General features: G+C 41.0%; 1 protein-coding gene across 1 annotated transcript in view; it reads left to right on the top strand.

Annotated features, from left to right (window-relative positions):
- CELF2 (CUGBP Elav-like family member 2) overlaps positions 1 to 14,943 on the top strand; it is a 377,390-nt gene that overhangs the window by 306,211 nt on the left and 56,236 nt on the right. Inside the window, exon 7 of the mRNA XM_050914110.1 lies at positions 4,279 to 4,413. Within this exon, the coding sequence (XP_050770067.1) occupies positions 4,279 to 4,413 (135 nt within the window). The remainder of the gene's footprint in view (positions 1 to 4,278; positions 4,414 to 14,943) is intronic.

Below are 14,943 nucleotides of genomic sequence, written 5' to 3'. Positions count from 1 at the left end.
AGGAGGCTCAGTTTGAAAAAAGCCCCCCCCAGCAGAGGCAGACTTCATCTCGGATAACCTTTGATGCCTAACGCAGCGCTCTGGATTCAAACGCGATAGCTAGGCACTTGTGCTAGTGATTGCAGAGCTAGCCTTGATGGAGTTACAAGAACAACTCATCTCATTTTAATATCTGCACCTTGTCACACAGGGTTCCTGCATTTGAGCAAAAGATTCCCACCCCAAATCCAGCAGTCTTAACATTGGATGTGTTGCACTAACTACCCTGGCAGCATAGCTAACCTGTGTTTGTACTATGTTTGGATGGATTAGAGGTGAACCCCACAATTAGTTAATCAAGATCCTGTGCAGTTTCACACCTTCCTTCATGTAACTAGAACTTCAGGCCTTGTTCACTGTGATGTTCTGGCTGCTTCTGCTCCATCAATGAGGGCTACTCAGCCACCCCATCCTACTAGCTGCTTACGGATGGTTGTATCTACTTCGTGCTCCCAAAGGGGTGCAAAACAGCCAGAAAGTACAACTAGGCCTATGAGCAAGGTTCAGAAATAATAATATCAAAAGCTCACCAAAAAATTTTCATTGATTTTCTGGATTTTGAATTACTGAAACCTACCCCTAGTGTGGGAGAGAGACTTATGAAGCAGCAGTGAAATGCTTATGGGATATGGGCACACAGGTGCTGACCTTTGTGTCCTGTTATCCTTCCCCCCAGCCTTCTCCTTTGCCTGCTCTCATTGCCCAAAGCACTCGCAGCTCCCAAGCTTTCTCCAGTCCCCCAGAGCTCATTTATTCCTCCTGTCTCTGCAGCTGGAGCTCAGGACATCTATGTGTTACCATGATGACCAAGTTTTGGGAGTTGGCTGGAAGGTAACAGCCTCTCTACTGTCAGTAACGAGGGAGAGACTCCCATGAAACAAGCCATCCCATCTTGCTGGGAGAGGTGAGATCAGTCACTCTTTGGAGGAGCTGATCCCTTGGCATTGACAACAGCCAACTGATAACATTTTAGCTGAGAATAAAACTGGACACCTAAACTGTAGATGACTAGATTTAGGCAAGATGGCTTTAAGCTGCCATCCTTTCTCCAACCAGCAGTAGATAGCGCCTTTCCCGATCTCGACGCTTTGGTGGGTCCCATGTGTTTAACGTTGGGCTCCTCATTTTACAGTCTATGGGAGCAACCCAACACACACAGGCAAATCAGCAGGCTTGGCTGATCAAAAGGGAAGTTTGCTAACCTCTAAATACATTTGACCCATACTTCTTGCAGTCCGTTGTCTATTTGATTCTCAAACCATGCCTGCATGGCAGGTAAGAATTCATTTTAGAAAGAAAAGAGAGAAGTGGCTGACCAAAAATGCAGAAACAAATCCAGACAACCAGTTTTACAGAGGTGAAAAAGCATTCCTTTCTCTGCGTGAGAATATATCGTTAAAAACTCTTTCAGCCTAATAATATCAGATGTTCTATCAGATGGAGTGAAAACATGTCATTTTGATCCTGGCAATTGTCCCTTTAAATGTTTTTTATGCTGGGCCTCTAGCCAAAAAAAGAATAGCAATTTTCTTAAGCTTCAACACTGATCAGCACTGACTAATAGCACTGAATGCAGAGCACGTCATCATATCAATATGTTTTCTGTACTCTGAGCATTCTTCATGAAATCTGCATTTTTAAGATGTACAGTACACGGGAGCTGGATGTTTAATTTACTATAAAATCACCCTCAAGCTGAAAACCTGCAAATCATGTTAGTTAAATGGCATATTTATAGGTTTACTAGTGAAACTGAAGGAGGCCAGTGGGGAGTTTGTCGTCTGCTACTCTTTGGAAAATTAAAACAAAGCCTTCCTGTTTGCATCTCATTTCTTTTGAACCTCCGTGTGAATCTCTTTGGTTTGAGTCTTTGTCCTTGCACCTAAGCAGGACCCAAGGGACCTCCTTTGGGATGGCGTGGCAGGCATTTTCCAACTCAGCCAGCAGCTATTTTTAAGAGAGTGTTGGGATCTGGTCACCCTTAGGGTAGACCTGCACGCTGTATTTCAAGCCTAAAATCAACTCAAATTTAAACTGACTGGTACTAGCTGACACACAGGCAGAAGTTACGAGGTTGATAACGCAGAGCAGAAGGCAATGCTTGGACCTGTGCTTGGCACCAAGGCTTCCCCCAACCTGACCTCGGTTTGTGGTGTGGAGAAATGCATACCTGGCAGCCCAGCTGGGTCCCTTGCCTCATACCCTTCCCTGCACCCTGGCCATACTGTGTGGCTGTTGTCGAGGGGACAGGCTGGCCAGGGACCTTCCTCAAAAAGATTACTCAAGGCAATATAGGAATTGTAAGCAGCCAAGTTACAGGCATCCTTTCACCAGCAAAAGTGACTACCTAGACTCTCCTTGTGGCTGTGAGCAAGGCAGTTCAGTTTTACCATCCTTAAAATAATTATGAGCAGCATCAAGGCCAATTATAGATTACAAACCAAATGTAAAGTTTCATTGTAAGACATAAATATCTCTCGCTTGCTCTAAAAATCCCAACTTGCAGGTCATATTTGCAATCCCGCATATTCAGCTCCTGATCTGTATATAAGTGGTTCATCCCATGCATTCATCATTTGTTAACCCTTTCTGGAGGGTTAACCTGCATGTGGAACCTCAATATAAAGAGCAAATGAAAATGTTGAGTCTCGAGGAATCTCTGCTGAGGAAAACTTCTCCTGGGTGTTAAATTCATGCCAATTTTCTTGCAAGCTTGTAGAGTGAGAAGCTGGGATTGTAGGGGCTGGTCTCTGTTCTGGATTCTGAAAGATGCACGGTCTTGGTGCTTGCTTGTATAAAAGCTACAAATACTTTTTAAAGTCAGCGATTCTAAGGAAGAAATTACTTCAAACACCTCTCATGATCAATAAACATGAACGTCTTCTTTTTATTGTTGAAATTATTAAATGCACTTAAAGTGTTGAAGTATAACACAAATAAAATCCTATGAAAATAGATGCAGTTTCTTCTTCCTCAGCTGCAATTTATTCCATTTGACAAACTCGTACTAATGCAGGAGAGAGAGTTGGGGAGCAAGGGAAGATTCTTTTTTTTTTTTTTTCCTAAGCCCAGAAATGAAAATACTTGGTTACAAAAATAATTTGCACAATAATAGAAATAAGTAAGTGCACTGCAGACTCTCTGGAGTAAAGCGTTCCTTCCCTCTTTGCTTCCCCGCAAACTCTGACAGTCTGCTCATTAACAGTGAATTGGATTTACATGCCATTTCAAGTGAAGAAGAAAGCACTGGTGTATATGCTGTATAATAAGCACTTAGATTTTTGGTTTAATATAGATGGGAGGGTGCGTTAACATTTTTAAGTCTTTCCAGGGTGAATTAAGTTTTGATGACCTATTTCATTTTTGACGAGAGTCCACAGCTTTAGACCTGTAAATTTGAGTTCGATTAGCAGGACTGCATGCGTCCTGCTGCAGCAGTCCAGCTTTTGCTGATTTTGGTGACAATGCAGGCAGGAAATATTCTACCAATAATTCAGGTAAAGCACCTTTTTCATGTTTTTTTCCAAACTCGGCATCATTACGAATCAAAGGGTTTGGCTCTGGGAAAGCATTATGCAGCCCCCTTGTTAAAATGGTGCCCTGGAATATGCCTTGTGTCCTCCTGAAGGGGAGAGGGCTGTGGCAGTCTGAAAAAAAAGGCAGGAAAATTTAATGCATTCTTTTTCCAGAGCAGTCATTACACATCTGCCTTTCGAGTGCCATGCATTAAGTTGGCTGAAATTGAAAGCTCAGATAGGAGCCGCTCTCTCAAAACATTTCTCAGGAATATTTTTCATTAGCTCGTATCATTACACGCACAATCCCTTCTTCACCCTCACCCCTGTCATGATTTCTTTCATACATGAGGGAGGTGAGGGAATTTATCTGAATTAAAATCTATGCAAAGATATCTTTAAAAGTCTCTCTAACAGAGGATGCTTTTCTCTTAGAAGCCGTGATGGGGAGGCATATGCAGAATGACTAAGGCAGCCAATTAATATGTTATATAAACAGCAAGCACCGCTAGAAAAAGGAGAGAGAGAAAGAAAAATGAGAGATTTGGGGTGGGGGAGGAAGGGGGGAAGGGAAGTTGTAAGTATAAAGTGTTTGCCTTAGGACTTGTCTTCAGTTACAGAGCCAGACTCACATGACTGGAGCTTGGTTTGATGTGGTAATGAAGCATTGATCACAGGAAAAAGATGAAATGGCCTTTGCTCATTCATTATTTTTATCTTCTAGCTGTGGAAGACAGAAAATTGTTCATAGGAATGGTTTCGAAGAAGTGTAATGAGAATGATATCAGGGTGATGTTTTCTCCGTTCGGCCAGATAGAAGAATGCCGAATCCTTCGGGGACCGGATGGGCTGAGCAGAGGTGAGTGTGCAGTCTGTAAAGTCTCTTTCTTTAAGTGCTAATTGGGAGCTATATGTCACAGCCAAGGTAGGCATAGCCGCTGTCTGCAGCTAGAGGTTACGCTGTAATACGTCCCACGTGATGAAGGTATCCACATGAACTTTTCACAGTGACTGCACTTATCACCTTTTATTTCCAGTGTCAGAAAGGTCTCGGTGCCAGCATATTAACTTGTGTTATCGCCCTGTTTGTCAGCTGGAAAGGTTCCTTTGCACCCTGAGAAAACACCCTCAGTTTTTTGCTCTCACAATATCAAAGATCCTTCCCTGACCCCATTTTCTGCTCTGTAGCATAAGGCCAAAAAACCCCAGGACTGTAAATGACTGCTTGAAGGCATACAGGGTCATGGGAACCGGCCCATGTTGTAGCACCATCTCCTCCATTCCTGTGTTTTCTATAACTATATGCAAAACATAGGTCTGCTGTAACTGAGAAACAAAGAGGTTAGCTTGAACCTGAGAGCTTCGCCTGGACAAAAGTTTCTACAAAGAGCTTTTAAATCTTGTGCCTCTATCACAACCCAAAAACCAGGGCAGAGGTCTTAAGCAGCACCACCGAGAGCCGTCAAGTAGCTGACCTGAACTTTGGAAACGAAGTGCAGCACAGACTTCAGTAGCCGGTGATCCCTTTTGAGTGCAAGAGTGCCTTTTGGGGAAAAGCCCTCTGAAGACATATTGAAAAGAAAAAAAATGTATATTGATGACCCAGGCTGCATATTAACTCCATGGTATATGGAGCTGAAATTATTCTCGGAGCGTGAACCTTCTCAAAAAGTCCGTGCCAGGTGGTGCTGAGTGGAAAAGAAAATAGTGGTAGTCCCATCTGTCAGTGCGAAAGGATGCTGTGGTACTAGCCATGGCCATTTAACGGCACGGGCAGTAAAGTAATTATAAGTGTGGAGCTGTGAAAACATCACTTCTGTTTCTATAGGAAAAAAAAATACATAGAAAGCACAGTTTATGCATTTTATTACATTTTCAAAAGGCACAGAAAAAATAATAGTACCCATTTTGCATATAGATATAGGTATAGATATAGATATTTTTCTTTACTTTTGGATCTACTTGTTTCCAGTAGGCTATAGGATCCGCAGTATTTTGTGCAACAATTTGTGCATGGATTTTTTTGTTCTGTGGACAGCCCAGCTTCTTTAAAATGCCTATAAATGTCAGCAGGGGAAGTTGCAGGTATTCCTATATTTCATGGTGCTGCTTGAAAGCACTTACTATACTACTTCTGAATAATAAGGACTTGTTGAAAAGACCCTCTGACAATAAATAGGGAGCCCCAAGAAAATGACACACTTACGTTTATGCATGCTTAATCTGCGATCCCAAAACTTTTGGGGGTGGGATGCAGCAGTCCCTTCAGGCAAGGAGAGCCTCAGGATCATGGCTTTTGCCTTGGGGAAGACTAGGGGAAAGGTCTGAGGTTGGTTCCTGCAGCTCCGTGATGAATGTTAACTGATGGAGTCGAGTGCTGTCATTATCTTTCTAGACCCAACATTGAGGCAAAACAAATATTTCTGATTTTCACTGATTTCATTTTGTAAGTAGCACAGGCAAGGGATGATGGAAGACACAAGTGGGAAAGGAACTAAGTAACTGCTGAAATAACAAGATCCCGGCATCAGATGTTTTGAGCCCCAAAAAGATTTAATTGGCTCCTCAGCATCACCCAGCAAAGAAGTGGATCTTTCCTGGGATCCATAGAAATCCCACTGCATACTTGACATTGGGCATAGTATGAGCATAGAAAAGCTAATTATGAAATCCAGGAGGGTAAGTGAGTTTGGTGGGGTAGTTTTGTTCTGCCGTAAACAGCCATCTCACGATAATGAGAAGCTGAGATTTTTAAGCCATGTCACCAACGTATCAGGCAGGGCAGCGTCGTCTGCCAGCCAGCAGAGCCGTAGAGTTAATGTGCTGCTCTCTCGTGCTGGAGGCTGAAGATCTCAGTCCAGGTAGGTCACACACCAGTAGTTGTAGCAGAGCTGTATCCTCTCTGTCACTCGGGTTTATTTTGGTCACAATCACGACTGATATTCTATCATGCCCTCATGCATCATGCCTTGTTAAACTTGAATTGCTTTCTACACACCCATGTTGGCACTTGAAAATGAGTTCAGCTGTGCCAACCAGGTTTTCAGGCAGATGTTTATCAGGTTCACAAAACCACCGCTCCATCAGAGAAGGCAAAGCGTCGGGAAAATGGTTGGTATTGCAGTCAAAATGAAAAGTTCTAAGGGAGATTTGCAGTGGAGGGAGCTTGGCTGAAAAAGCACAGGGTGAAAAGCTGCTTCACTAAAGGAAGAGGGAGAATTTATACAGTTAAATCTTTGTAAAGAGTTCCAATACTTGACGAGTTTTAATTCACGTCACCATTTCCAAGATGTTAATTCCCTTTGCCACAAACAGTATTTGTTGTCCCAGCACCTGTCCAGATGTGCTTCCCTCCTAGACACAGAGGGGTGAATGAAAAATAGTCACTGTCTTAGGAAAACACTGTCCTCACCATGCCAGAGCCTTCGGGAACTCGCAGTGCTCACAGCAGTGAGATGGAAATATGGTCCAATAAACTCTGTTTGGCATCTCTTTTCAATTGCATAACAAGTGCACATCATGGTATCTCAGACGAAAAGAGCTTGAAAAGTATATTCATCAGTATTTATGCCACCTTTCGAGCTTTGTTAAAGGGTTCAGGCAAATAATCTTTATTACCAGCAGATAGTTGTAAGGAATAGCTCCAGGTTACACCGCTCAGTAGAACAGTTTTGGTTTGTGCTGCTTTTTTTTTTCTTAGTAAAGAGTAAAAAGGTTTCAGTTGACTTCTAGGCCATGTCTACACTACAACAGCAAGCTTACCGCTAGTACGGTAACAGTCTGCTGTCAACTCATAGGTGAGATGTAGGGTTGTAGTGTAGCACACGGCTCCAGTAGCAAGGAGAAATCCCGTCCTATGGCATCAAGGGAAAATGTAACACTTTGTGATGAGTGTGATATAAGTGCTAAGATAAAGAGAGAGAGGGAGATTGAACTGGTTGTTTCTATTGTAGTTTCTATCCAAGAGTTGACAGAACTTTAATAAAGTCGCACCCATTGCTGTCACTACTGATAATGGACCATCAGCATTTCCACTCCAAATTCCTCTTGTCAGCTGTTTGAAACTCATCTGTAAAACGAGACTAAAATAATGATACAAAGCTCCAGTGGTGGAGCAGTATATTTTAAAGAAACTGAGATTTTTTTCCTTGAGTCATTTTTTTCCCCACTGTTGTTTGCTCCTGCATCTAAGAAATAATTGTTGTTTATATCTGTAACTTATTATACTCTGGCCAGCTACAAGAAATAGGCAGCAACCAAAGGCATTGCCTTCCGAAGGCTCTGGGATAGTCCCCGTGATATTAGTTGGCTGGCAGAGAGTAATTCCTAGCTGTGAAAAGTATTAAAAAATGAAAATAACCTCTTGGCTGTAGAGATAAAGAAACCAGGGACTCAACAGACATGGAGGCTGGCCTTCGCTTTAGCAGGGTTCATGGGACTATCTAAAGAAGCTTGCCACTGCCTATACTATATTCATTATTCAAAGAGAAGGATTCAGCCTGCAGGGTTGTTTAATCCAGCACTTTTTCTGAAGAGCTAAGTATGCTTTACAAAAATTCATGATTGTGATACCATGTGCTAAGCTTCATTATCATGAAAAAGCAGAAGTGAACTGCCTCAGATGATTAAGATTTTAAATCATTTATTGTAAACGGCTTAAGGAAACTTTCAGACCTCCTGACTCCTAGCACTATGTAATGCCTACATGACCACAGATGCCAACACAGACAGCCATGCAATGATAGCTGGAGTGTGCAAAAATAGCCAGAAGTACCCAAGTTTGATTTGTAGCTGTGCCACTGATGTGCTGTATTGACCGTAGGTGAGTTGGTCTCTCATCATCTCTCTGTTATCCTATTCCTTAAAATAAGGATAGCAATGTTCCTCTACCTTTGTAAAATGTTTTTTTTTAGATCAGTGGATCAATATCTCTGTATCACTCTAGGAATTATTACCATCCATAATGATGATTAAAAAAATCCTCTTATCCTTATCACAGGAGCACCACACAGCAAATTATTCTGCTGTATTGCTAAGTGCAGATTTATATAACAGATACCAGAAAAAAGTCAACTGGTTAATAGCATGCACTGAAAAAAAACCTGCTAATAACATGTACAGACAGTTGGATATACCATGAAAACTGGAAAAGCTCAAAATGCCTATTTCTACATCTTCTAGGCTCCTAATTGTATGATTTTTTTAACAAAACATCACCAGGCATATGGGACAAGTGAAGAATTCTGCAGACATTGATTACAAGGATTTTTTTTCTTTCTTTCTTTGCTTTAAGTGCAGATGAGAAATGGCACAGAGAGTTATACCATGGTCAGGCAATTTAATTTCATGAAAATCCATTCATAACTTTCAGATTCAGGGGTTTCCTTGATGAATTAGTAAAAGAAAATTAGAGTTTGCATCATAATTAATCACAGTGAAGGGTAGGTGAGGAGGTTTTATGCCTGTGTGTTTTTCCTTATGGATATTTACTGCTCCTTTCTGAGCTAAAGTAACGTGAAGTGCTGGCCATGGGAACAGCCTGGATTAGGCCACCTTCTGACTTGTGTATCAGTAAGTGATGGGAAACAAGGACAGTGGAAATGCTGTATTTTTAATTGCTGTTCAGAAGCACCTCCATGCCTTATTTCTTTTGCTGTAATGTGGTAACATTTTAATTTTTTCCAATCATTATGGCACATTTAATTTTCTTTTTCCCCTGCTGAAACTCTTTTGAAGCTGGGAAGGCACAAACAAATCCAAGTGACCAGTGTCTGTGCTGGCCTTTGGCCAGTAACTACATCTCAGGTTTCCATTACTGCAGCTTTGCAGCAATCCCTCCCCAGAGGGAAGTCTGAAATGAAATAATTTACAAGAGTTTTTATTCCAGCAAGAGAGTCATTGAGGCACTGTTAGAGAGTGTGGTCTTTGGTACCCGTTTGATTCCGGTTTTGTGTAAATTCCAGTTACTGAAGTCTGTACTTTGCAGGGTGGTTAATTCACTGTCCAATTAGAAACATTTTGAGGGAACCATAAACTTCAGGAAGTTTAAAATCTAGACTCTGTCATCTGGTTGACAGTCAAGAGAAGTCAGTAAAGCCAAAGAGACGAGGCATGTTTACAGGACGTGCCTCTTGTTACCTTTATGTGCCTGATATGCGTAAACTAAAGAGCTTCACTGTGACTTTTTAAAAATGCTTTACTTTGGGCTGAGTTGTTGCACTTGGTCTCAGACTTGTCGTTGTGTGTCTTAAGCAATACCTAATGACCAAATGTCTGTACAATAAACAATTTCATGTCTTAATTTGTAGCTGAAATGTATCTTAACCACTAAGACAGATTTTTGTGTGATGTCTTCATTAGAAGGCTGTTTCCCAGGCTGTTCCTTCCTTCAGATTGTGCTATATTAGCACTGTGTAGAAAAGGGAGAGTCTACTTTGCAATCTCAGCTAGAAATATTTTAACACAACTAGAGCTTATTTTTATCACGCTTCAATTTCCATAGCTTTTTATTCAAGCCTTATCTTTTCTTTAAATAGAGGCTTTCATCTCAGAGGATCCCAAATACTTCTTGCAGGAGTATTTTGGCAGCTTTTCACTATTGTTTCTTCTCAGAAATTGAAGAAAAACCTTGCTTACGATGAACTAGGAAGCTGTAGTGCAACCATTACACCACCAGCTGCGCAGCCACCATACGTAGCACTGCGATTGCCGGATGACTTTGAAAATCTCTTGAGCCTTCTTCTGTGTCAGAGGGGTCACTGTATTTTTTTTTTTTAATTGATTATATCTGCCTTTCTTTCATCTCCAGAACTTTAAAGCCATGGTTTTAAACTTCCATTTTTAACTCTAGGCCTGATTCAAAAATGTCTAGGGGTTTTGCATCTCCCTTTGGCTTCACTGAGGGTTTGGGGTCTTTAAAACCTCTAGTAGACCACGGTAGTTTTATGTGGGAGGTTTCATGTGTAGGTGTGAAATCAGACCCCTTACCTTGAGGCTTCCATACTTAAAAATGTTTTAGTTCACTTGCAGCTTGCAAGTATTGATGTTATGTTAGACTGTGCATGAACTGCTGACTGAATGTTTCAAAACAGTCTATGAAAGCCTAAGATGAGAAGAAGTGAGTGAAGCAGGAGCTGAAATGGGGCAGTGCTGAGCTTTTTTAAATATTTCAAATAATTCAATAGCTCGAGCAGCAAGGCCTAGGTTTGGGACAGCGCGGGTCGAGGAGGAAGCTTATCAAATATCACAGCCTCTTCAAAATTCTCTTTCAGTTTGGGGTGGGAGGCGGCTAAGGACCAACCCTGAGAGTTTAGATATTCTCTCAGCCGAGGTGGCAAATGTGATAATGTGCTCCAAAATATCTTCTGTGACAGGGCTGGGTGCCTCCCTCCGATTCTGCCTGCAGAAGGAAATTCCTTCAAGCAGCCTTTCCCCAGTCGATCATTTATCTGGCACAGGGGATGAGAAGGCAGCCTTGGAGAAACAACTAAAACTCTCAGACCTCCTTTCTCCCTCCTCTTTTGTTTCTGTTAGTGATCCCTGACATTTTGAAGCCAGAGGTGATAAATAATTGCAAGGCGACTTACAGGTTGGCTGTATTTACAAAAGGATATCTTTTTTGTTGTTGTTAGGTAGCTGGTGGTACAAAACAAAGTAATTTCAAGGCATTAGCTATAGAAATATCCCCCTCTCCATGTTGTCTCTCCCAGAGAGCTCCATAGCTCCAGTAAGAAGGGAGTAATTGAAGTATCGGGACTCAGTATGGTAGAACAGAAACAGTTTGCTTGTAGCTATTGGTCTGGAAGACCTGGGCCCACGGCACTACAATCAGTGCAGTGTTTCATAGGATGAGGTAAGAGGCCACGGAAGTCTTTCTTGTTTCCTTGCACCACAAGGCATGAAATCTGATTAGTCTTGTCCTCTTATAATTGTGATTTATGGTCCTAAAGCTGGCAGTATGTTCCCAAAAGACTACCTGCATCCATAAGATAGAGTGAGTGAGAGTATGCTGAAAAGGGTTTTCCCAGCCCCTCAGAAACTGCTGCGGCAAGAGTACAGGATGGTTCAGGCAGAGCTCATCTGGCTTAAACAAGTGAAATCCAGTGTCCTTAGACAGCAAATTCTGATTAAATTCTAGGTGCCCAACAAAACCATCCTTCTAAAATGCATATAGTACCCCATATAGGAAAATAAAGGTACTGCCATTGACTGTGGCAGAGAATACAAGCATGTCAGAAGAACAGCTTTTCTGAATACCTAAATTATATATGCAAGTTCAGTGATTGGGTTAAGTGGACTGAATCCTGTGATATAGGATTAGCTCCCCTCCAGTGTGGCAGTCTGGTCATGAAGGAAAGGATCCCATGGTTCACACATAATAAAATATATAGGATCCCATGTTTCACACATAATAAAATATATGTGCACACACAATAAATACACAAATTTTGTGTGTGAGTGCCCAGGTTTGGTAGCTGAAAAAATAACCCTTGAATGTGAATAGATGTAGCAATGTCTGGAAAGATGGTTAAATTAGCTAGCATTTCATTGGGGTACTTGATGGTAACAACTGAAGGTCTAGGTTTTCAAATAATTTAGAAATAAGGTTGTCTACTGAATTTTTACCATGGTTATTGAGGCAAATTGGGTATTTACTGTGCAAATGGCCACTGTCCATCGGTGGGAAATGGCCTGCCGACTGGAGATAACAAGGGGACCTAACTTTGTAGCCTCTGGCTGGCAAACCATAATTAAAATGCAGTCCCGTCTTCTCTGTGGAATGCTGTTTCCAAATGCTCATATTCAAGCTGCATAACCTCATTCATCAGGCACTCCCCTTGCCTGGAGGACAAGTTTCTTTCAAATTGGTAGCTCACTATCTGGCACTTTACAGAGATCTGCTACGAAGGTCTTTTCGTTCCACGACAAAGGCAACAGGATCCACGCAAATGGATTTGGGCTGAGGAACGAGGAGGGAGATTTTGCGGTGGTGTTGGGTGCTGAAAGTCCCCAACAGCTGAGCTTTGTGGTTAAAAAGAGAAAAAGCTTAAGGGAGGGAAGAGAGAGTCTGCTTTATCTTGAGAGGAGTGCAGCTTTATTTCTCTGCTGATTCACATTTCTTTTGAGACCTGCTAATTGCAACATCTCTCAGTAAGTTACTTACAGCAGTACTGCTGGGTAGAAATTGTGATAAATGCATAAACTGTGTCTTATTGATTTTTGTTGACATTTTACATGCTTCTTATGCATTCTAAACCTCCATTCGGTAATTGTCACTATGGTACACACTCCTGGATAATGAGAGCGAAAGAAGTGAATGAAGCAGTTTCTTGACCATTATAAACAATATTATTCAAGGCTCTGTATGGGGTTTCTTGCCTGCCCTCCAGTATATCTCTATTTGTGCTTATCCCCTATTGAATTTGCAAGACGAGAAATGAAAACCCTTGGTGTTATTTCCTCTGTTAATGATAATAACAGAAATGTTTTTTGAGAGAGATTACTTTGAGACTGATGGTAAATTTGGGCCTCTTTAATTTTAGTGCACAGCAGCGATATGGAATCTAGCGGAGGTACTGTAGTTTATTTACCCTTCCACTGCACATTTTGTCTAGATTGCCGTACAGAAAGCTGTTTTGTTACATCATTTTCTTTGACAGAAATTTGTTGCTTAATAAGAATAGTATAGCAACACGTAGTGTGGCTAAACAGTAGTAAGACATCATCAGCTGTTACGTTACCTAAGAAATACGTAGAGTCACAACACTGCCATGAAGTTTGCGTAAAAGAATTCTGACTTCTGATTTTATGATGCTCACCTATCAGTCAGAGGTACATAAGCCAGCTTAGGTTCTCTTGTATCAAGGGCCTTTACATTAAAGAGGAAAAAAAAAATACCGCATGATGCAAAAATGCATTGACTTTATTTTCATGACTAGATGTAGTGCTTTTGGGTAATGATCAGGCATTGCTTTCTCTTACTGTTGTTTGATTAAAATGTGAATACAGTCTTGACTTGATAATCTTACCAGGTACACACGGAGCAAAAAAGAAAAGGTATATTATGCCTCAAATTGATTTGCAAATACCAAACAATCTGTTGCTTGTTGGATTGCAAAACGGTTTATTTTGCCCATTGGCCACAGGGGCAACAATATTGTATTTTTGATGCCAGAATGTAGTTTTCATGCATTAGCTCTAAAATGACAATATGCTTTAGCCTCTCAGTGCTTAGATTTGCTTCATTTGGAAATCTTTTAAGTAGTAATAATAATAATGTTTTGAGGAAATTGAGTGGAACACTAAATTATTCTCTGAAACCTAAGTTCAAACTGTGCAAGGCTAAGGGAGCTGAAAATCAATGCACTTTTAAAGTCATTAGAGATCACAAGTGAAATAAGTCTGTGTTGCTTTAGCTAAGCTTTTAGTGTGCCATGGTATTATTACAAAATCAGCCTGAATCTGCATTAATTTCACAGTCTTTTTCTTTAAGATGCCCAAGGGTGCATGAAGAATAAAATGTAAATCTCAGAAGGCAATGTTTTTATTAGTAAAAAGGGCAGTGAGTCATGCACTAAAAAAGTTGACCTGTACCATGCCCAGTGTAGGTATGACTGACAATAGTAAAAGGGTGGAAAAATAGCCCAGGCATTAGCCTACTGGCTTTTCATTACGATTTAAAAGGCTGAGGAGGGAAAAAAGTGATTTTTCAGTTATTCATGCACATAGCTTCAGAATTGTTCAAGTTGGTGGTAGCTTTCATAGATCAAAGAATTATACTTGTACCTAGGACTCGCAGAAACAAAAATCGTAAAGATTTTTATTTAACTATGTTATTTTCTTAAATGTTGAGATTCCACCTACATTACTGAACTTTGTCTGAGTCTTTTCACACTTAGTCGCAGGCTACACAGTGGAGTTTTTCTCATCCTTATTTGTATGGTTGTTCTTGGTGCATCACGGAAATGTGTGACATTATGGACTCCTTTATTAAATTCCCAGTTCAGCTGCCAGTGATGCCAGTCATTTATTCACTATCCACAATTTACCTGCACAAAAGCCATAGCAAGCAACTGTTAATGCATGGTCTGAATAGACTAAACTATGCAATCCAAAGTCTACATAAAAGCCTTACTTATTTCAAACCCTGTGGCTAAAGAATGAAAACAACAACAACAACAACAAAGACACACACACACCCCCTGAATTAAAGGGAAAAAACCCTTTCTCCTCACCCATCCCCACCTAATTTTTTTTCTTTTATCTATGGTCAGATTAGCAAGTCAGCACTGTCGATAAATAAACTAGAGAAGTTGTTTATTTTTATGTACTACTGAGAACAGTGTCGTCTTGTGGCCGTTCTCGTAGACTGTGTTGGTTTAACAAGCGT

Source organism: Gymnogyps californianus, chromosome 1, assembly GCF_018139145.2.
Source record: "Gymnogyps californianus isolate 813 chromosome 1, ASM1813914v2, whole genome shotgun sequence".
In the NCBI taxonomy this organism is placed as follows: Eukaryota; Metazoa; Chordata; class Aves; order Accipitriformes; family Cathartidae; genus Gymnogyps; species Gymnogyps californianus.
This window is presented reverse-complemented; position numbering and strand designations above follow the sequence as displayed.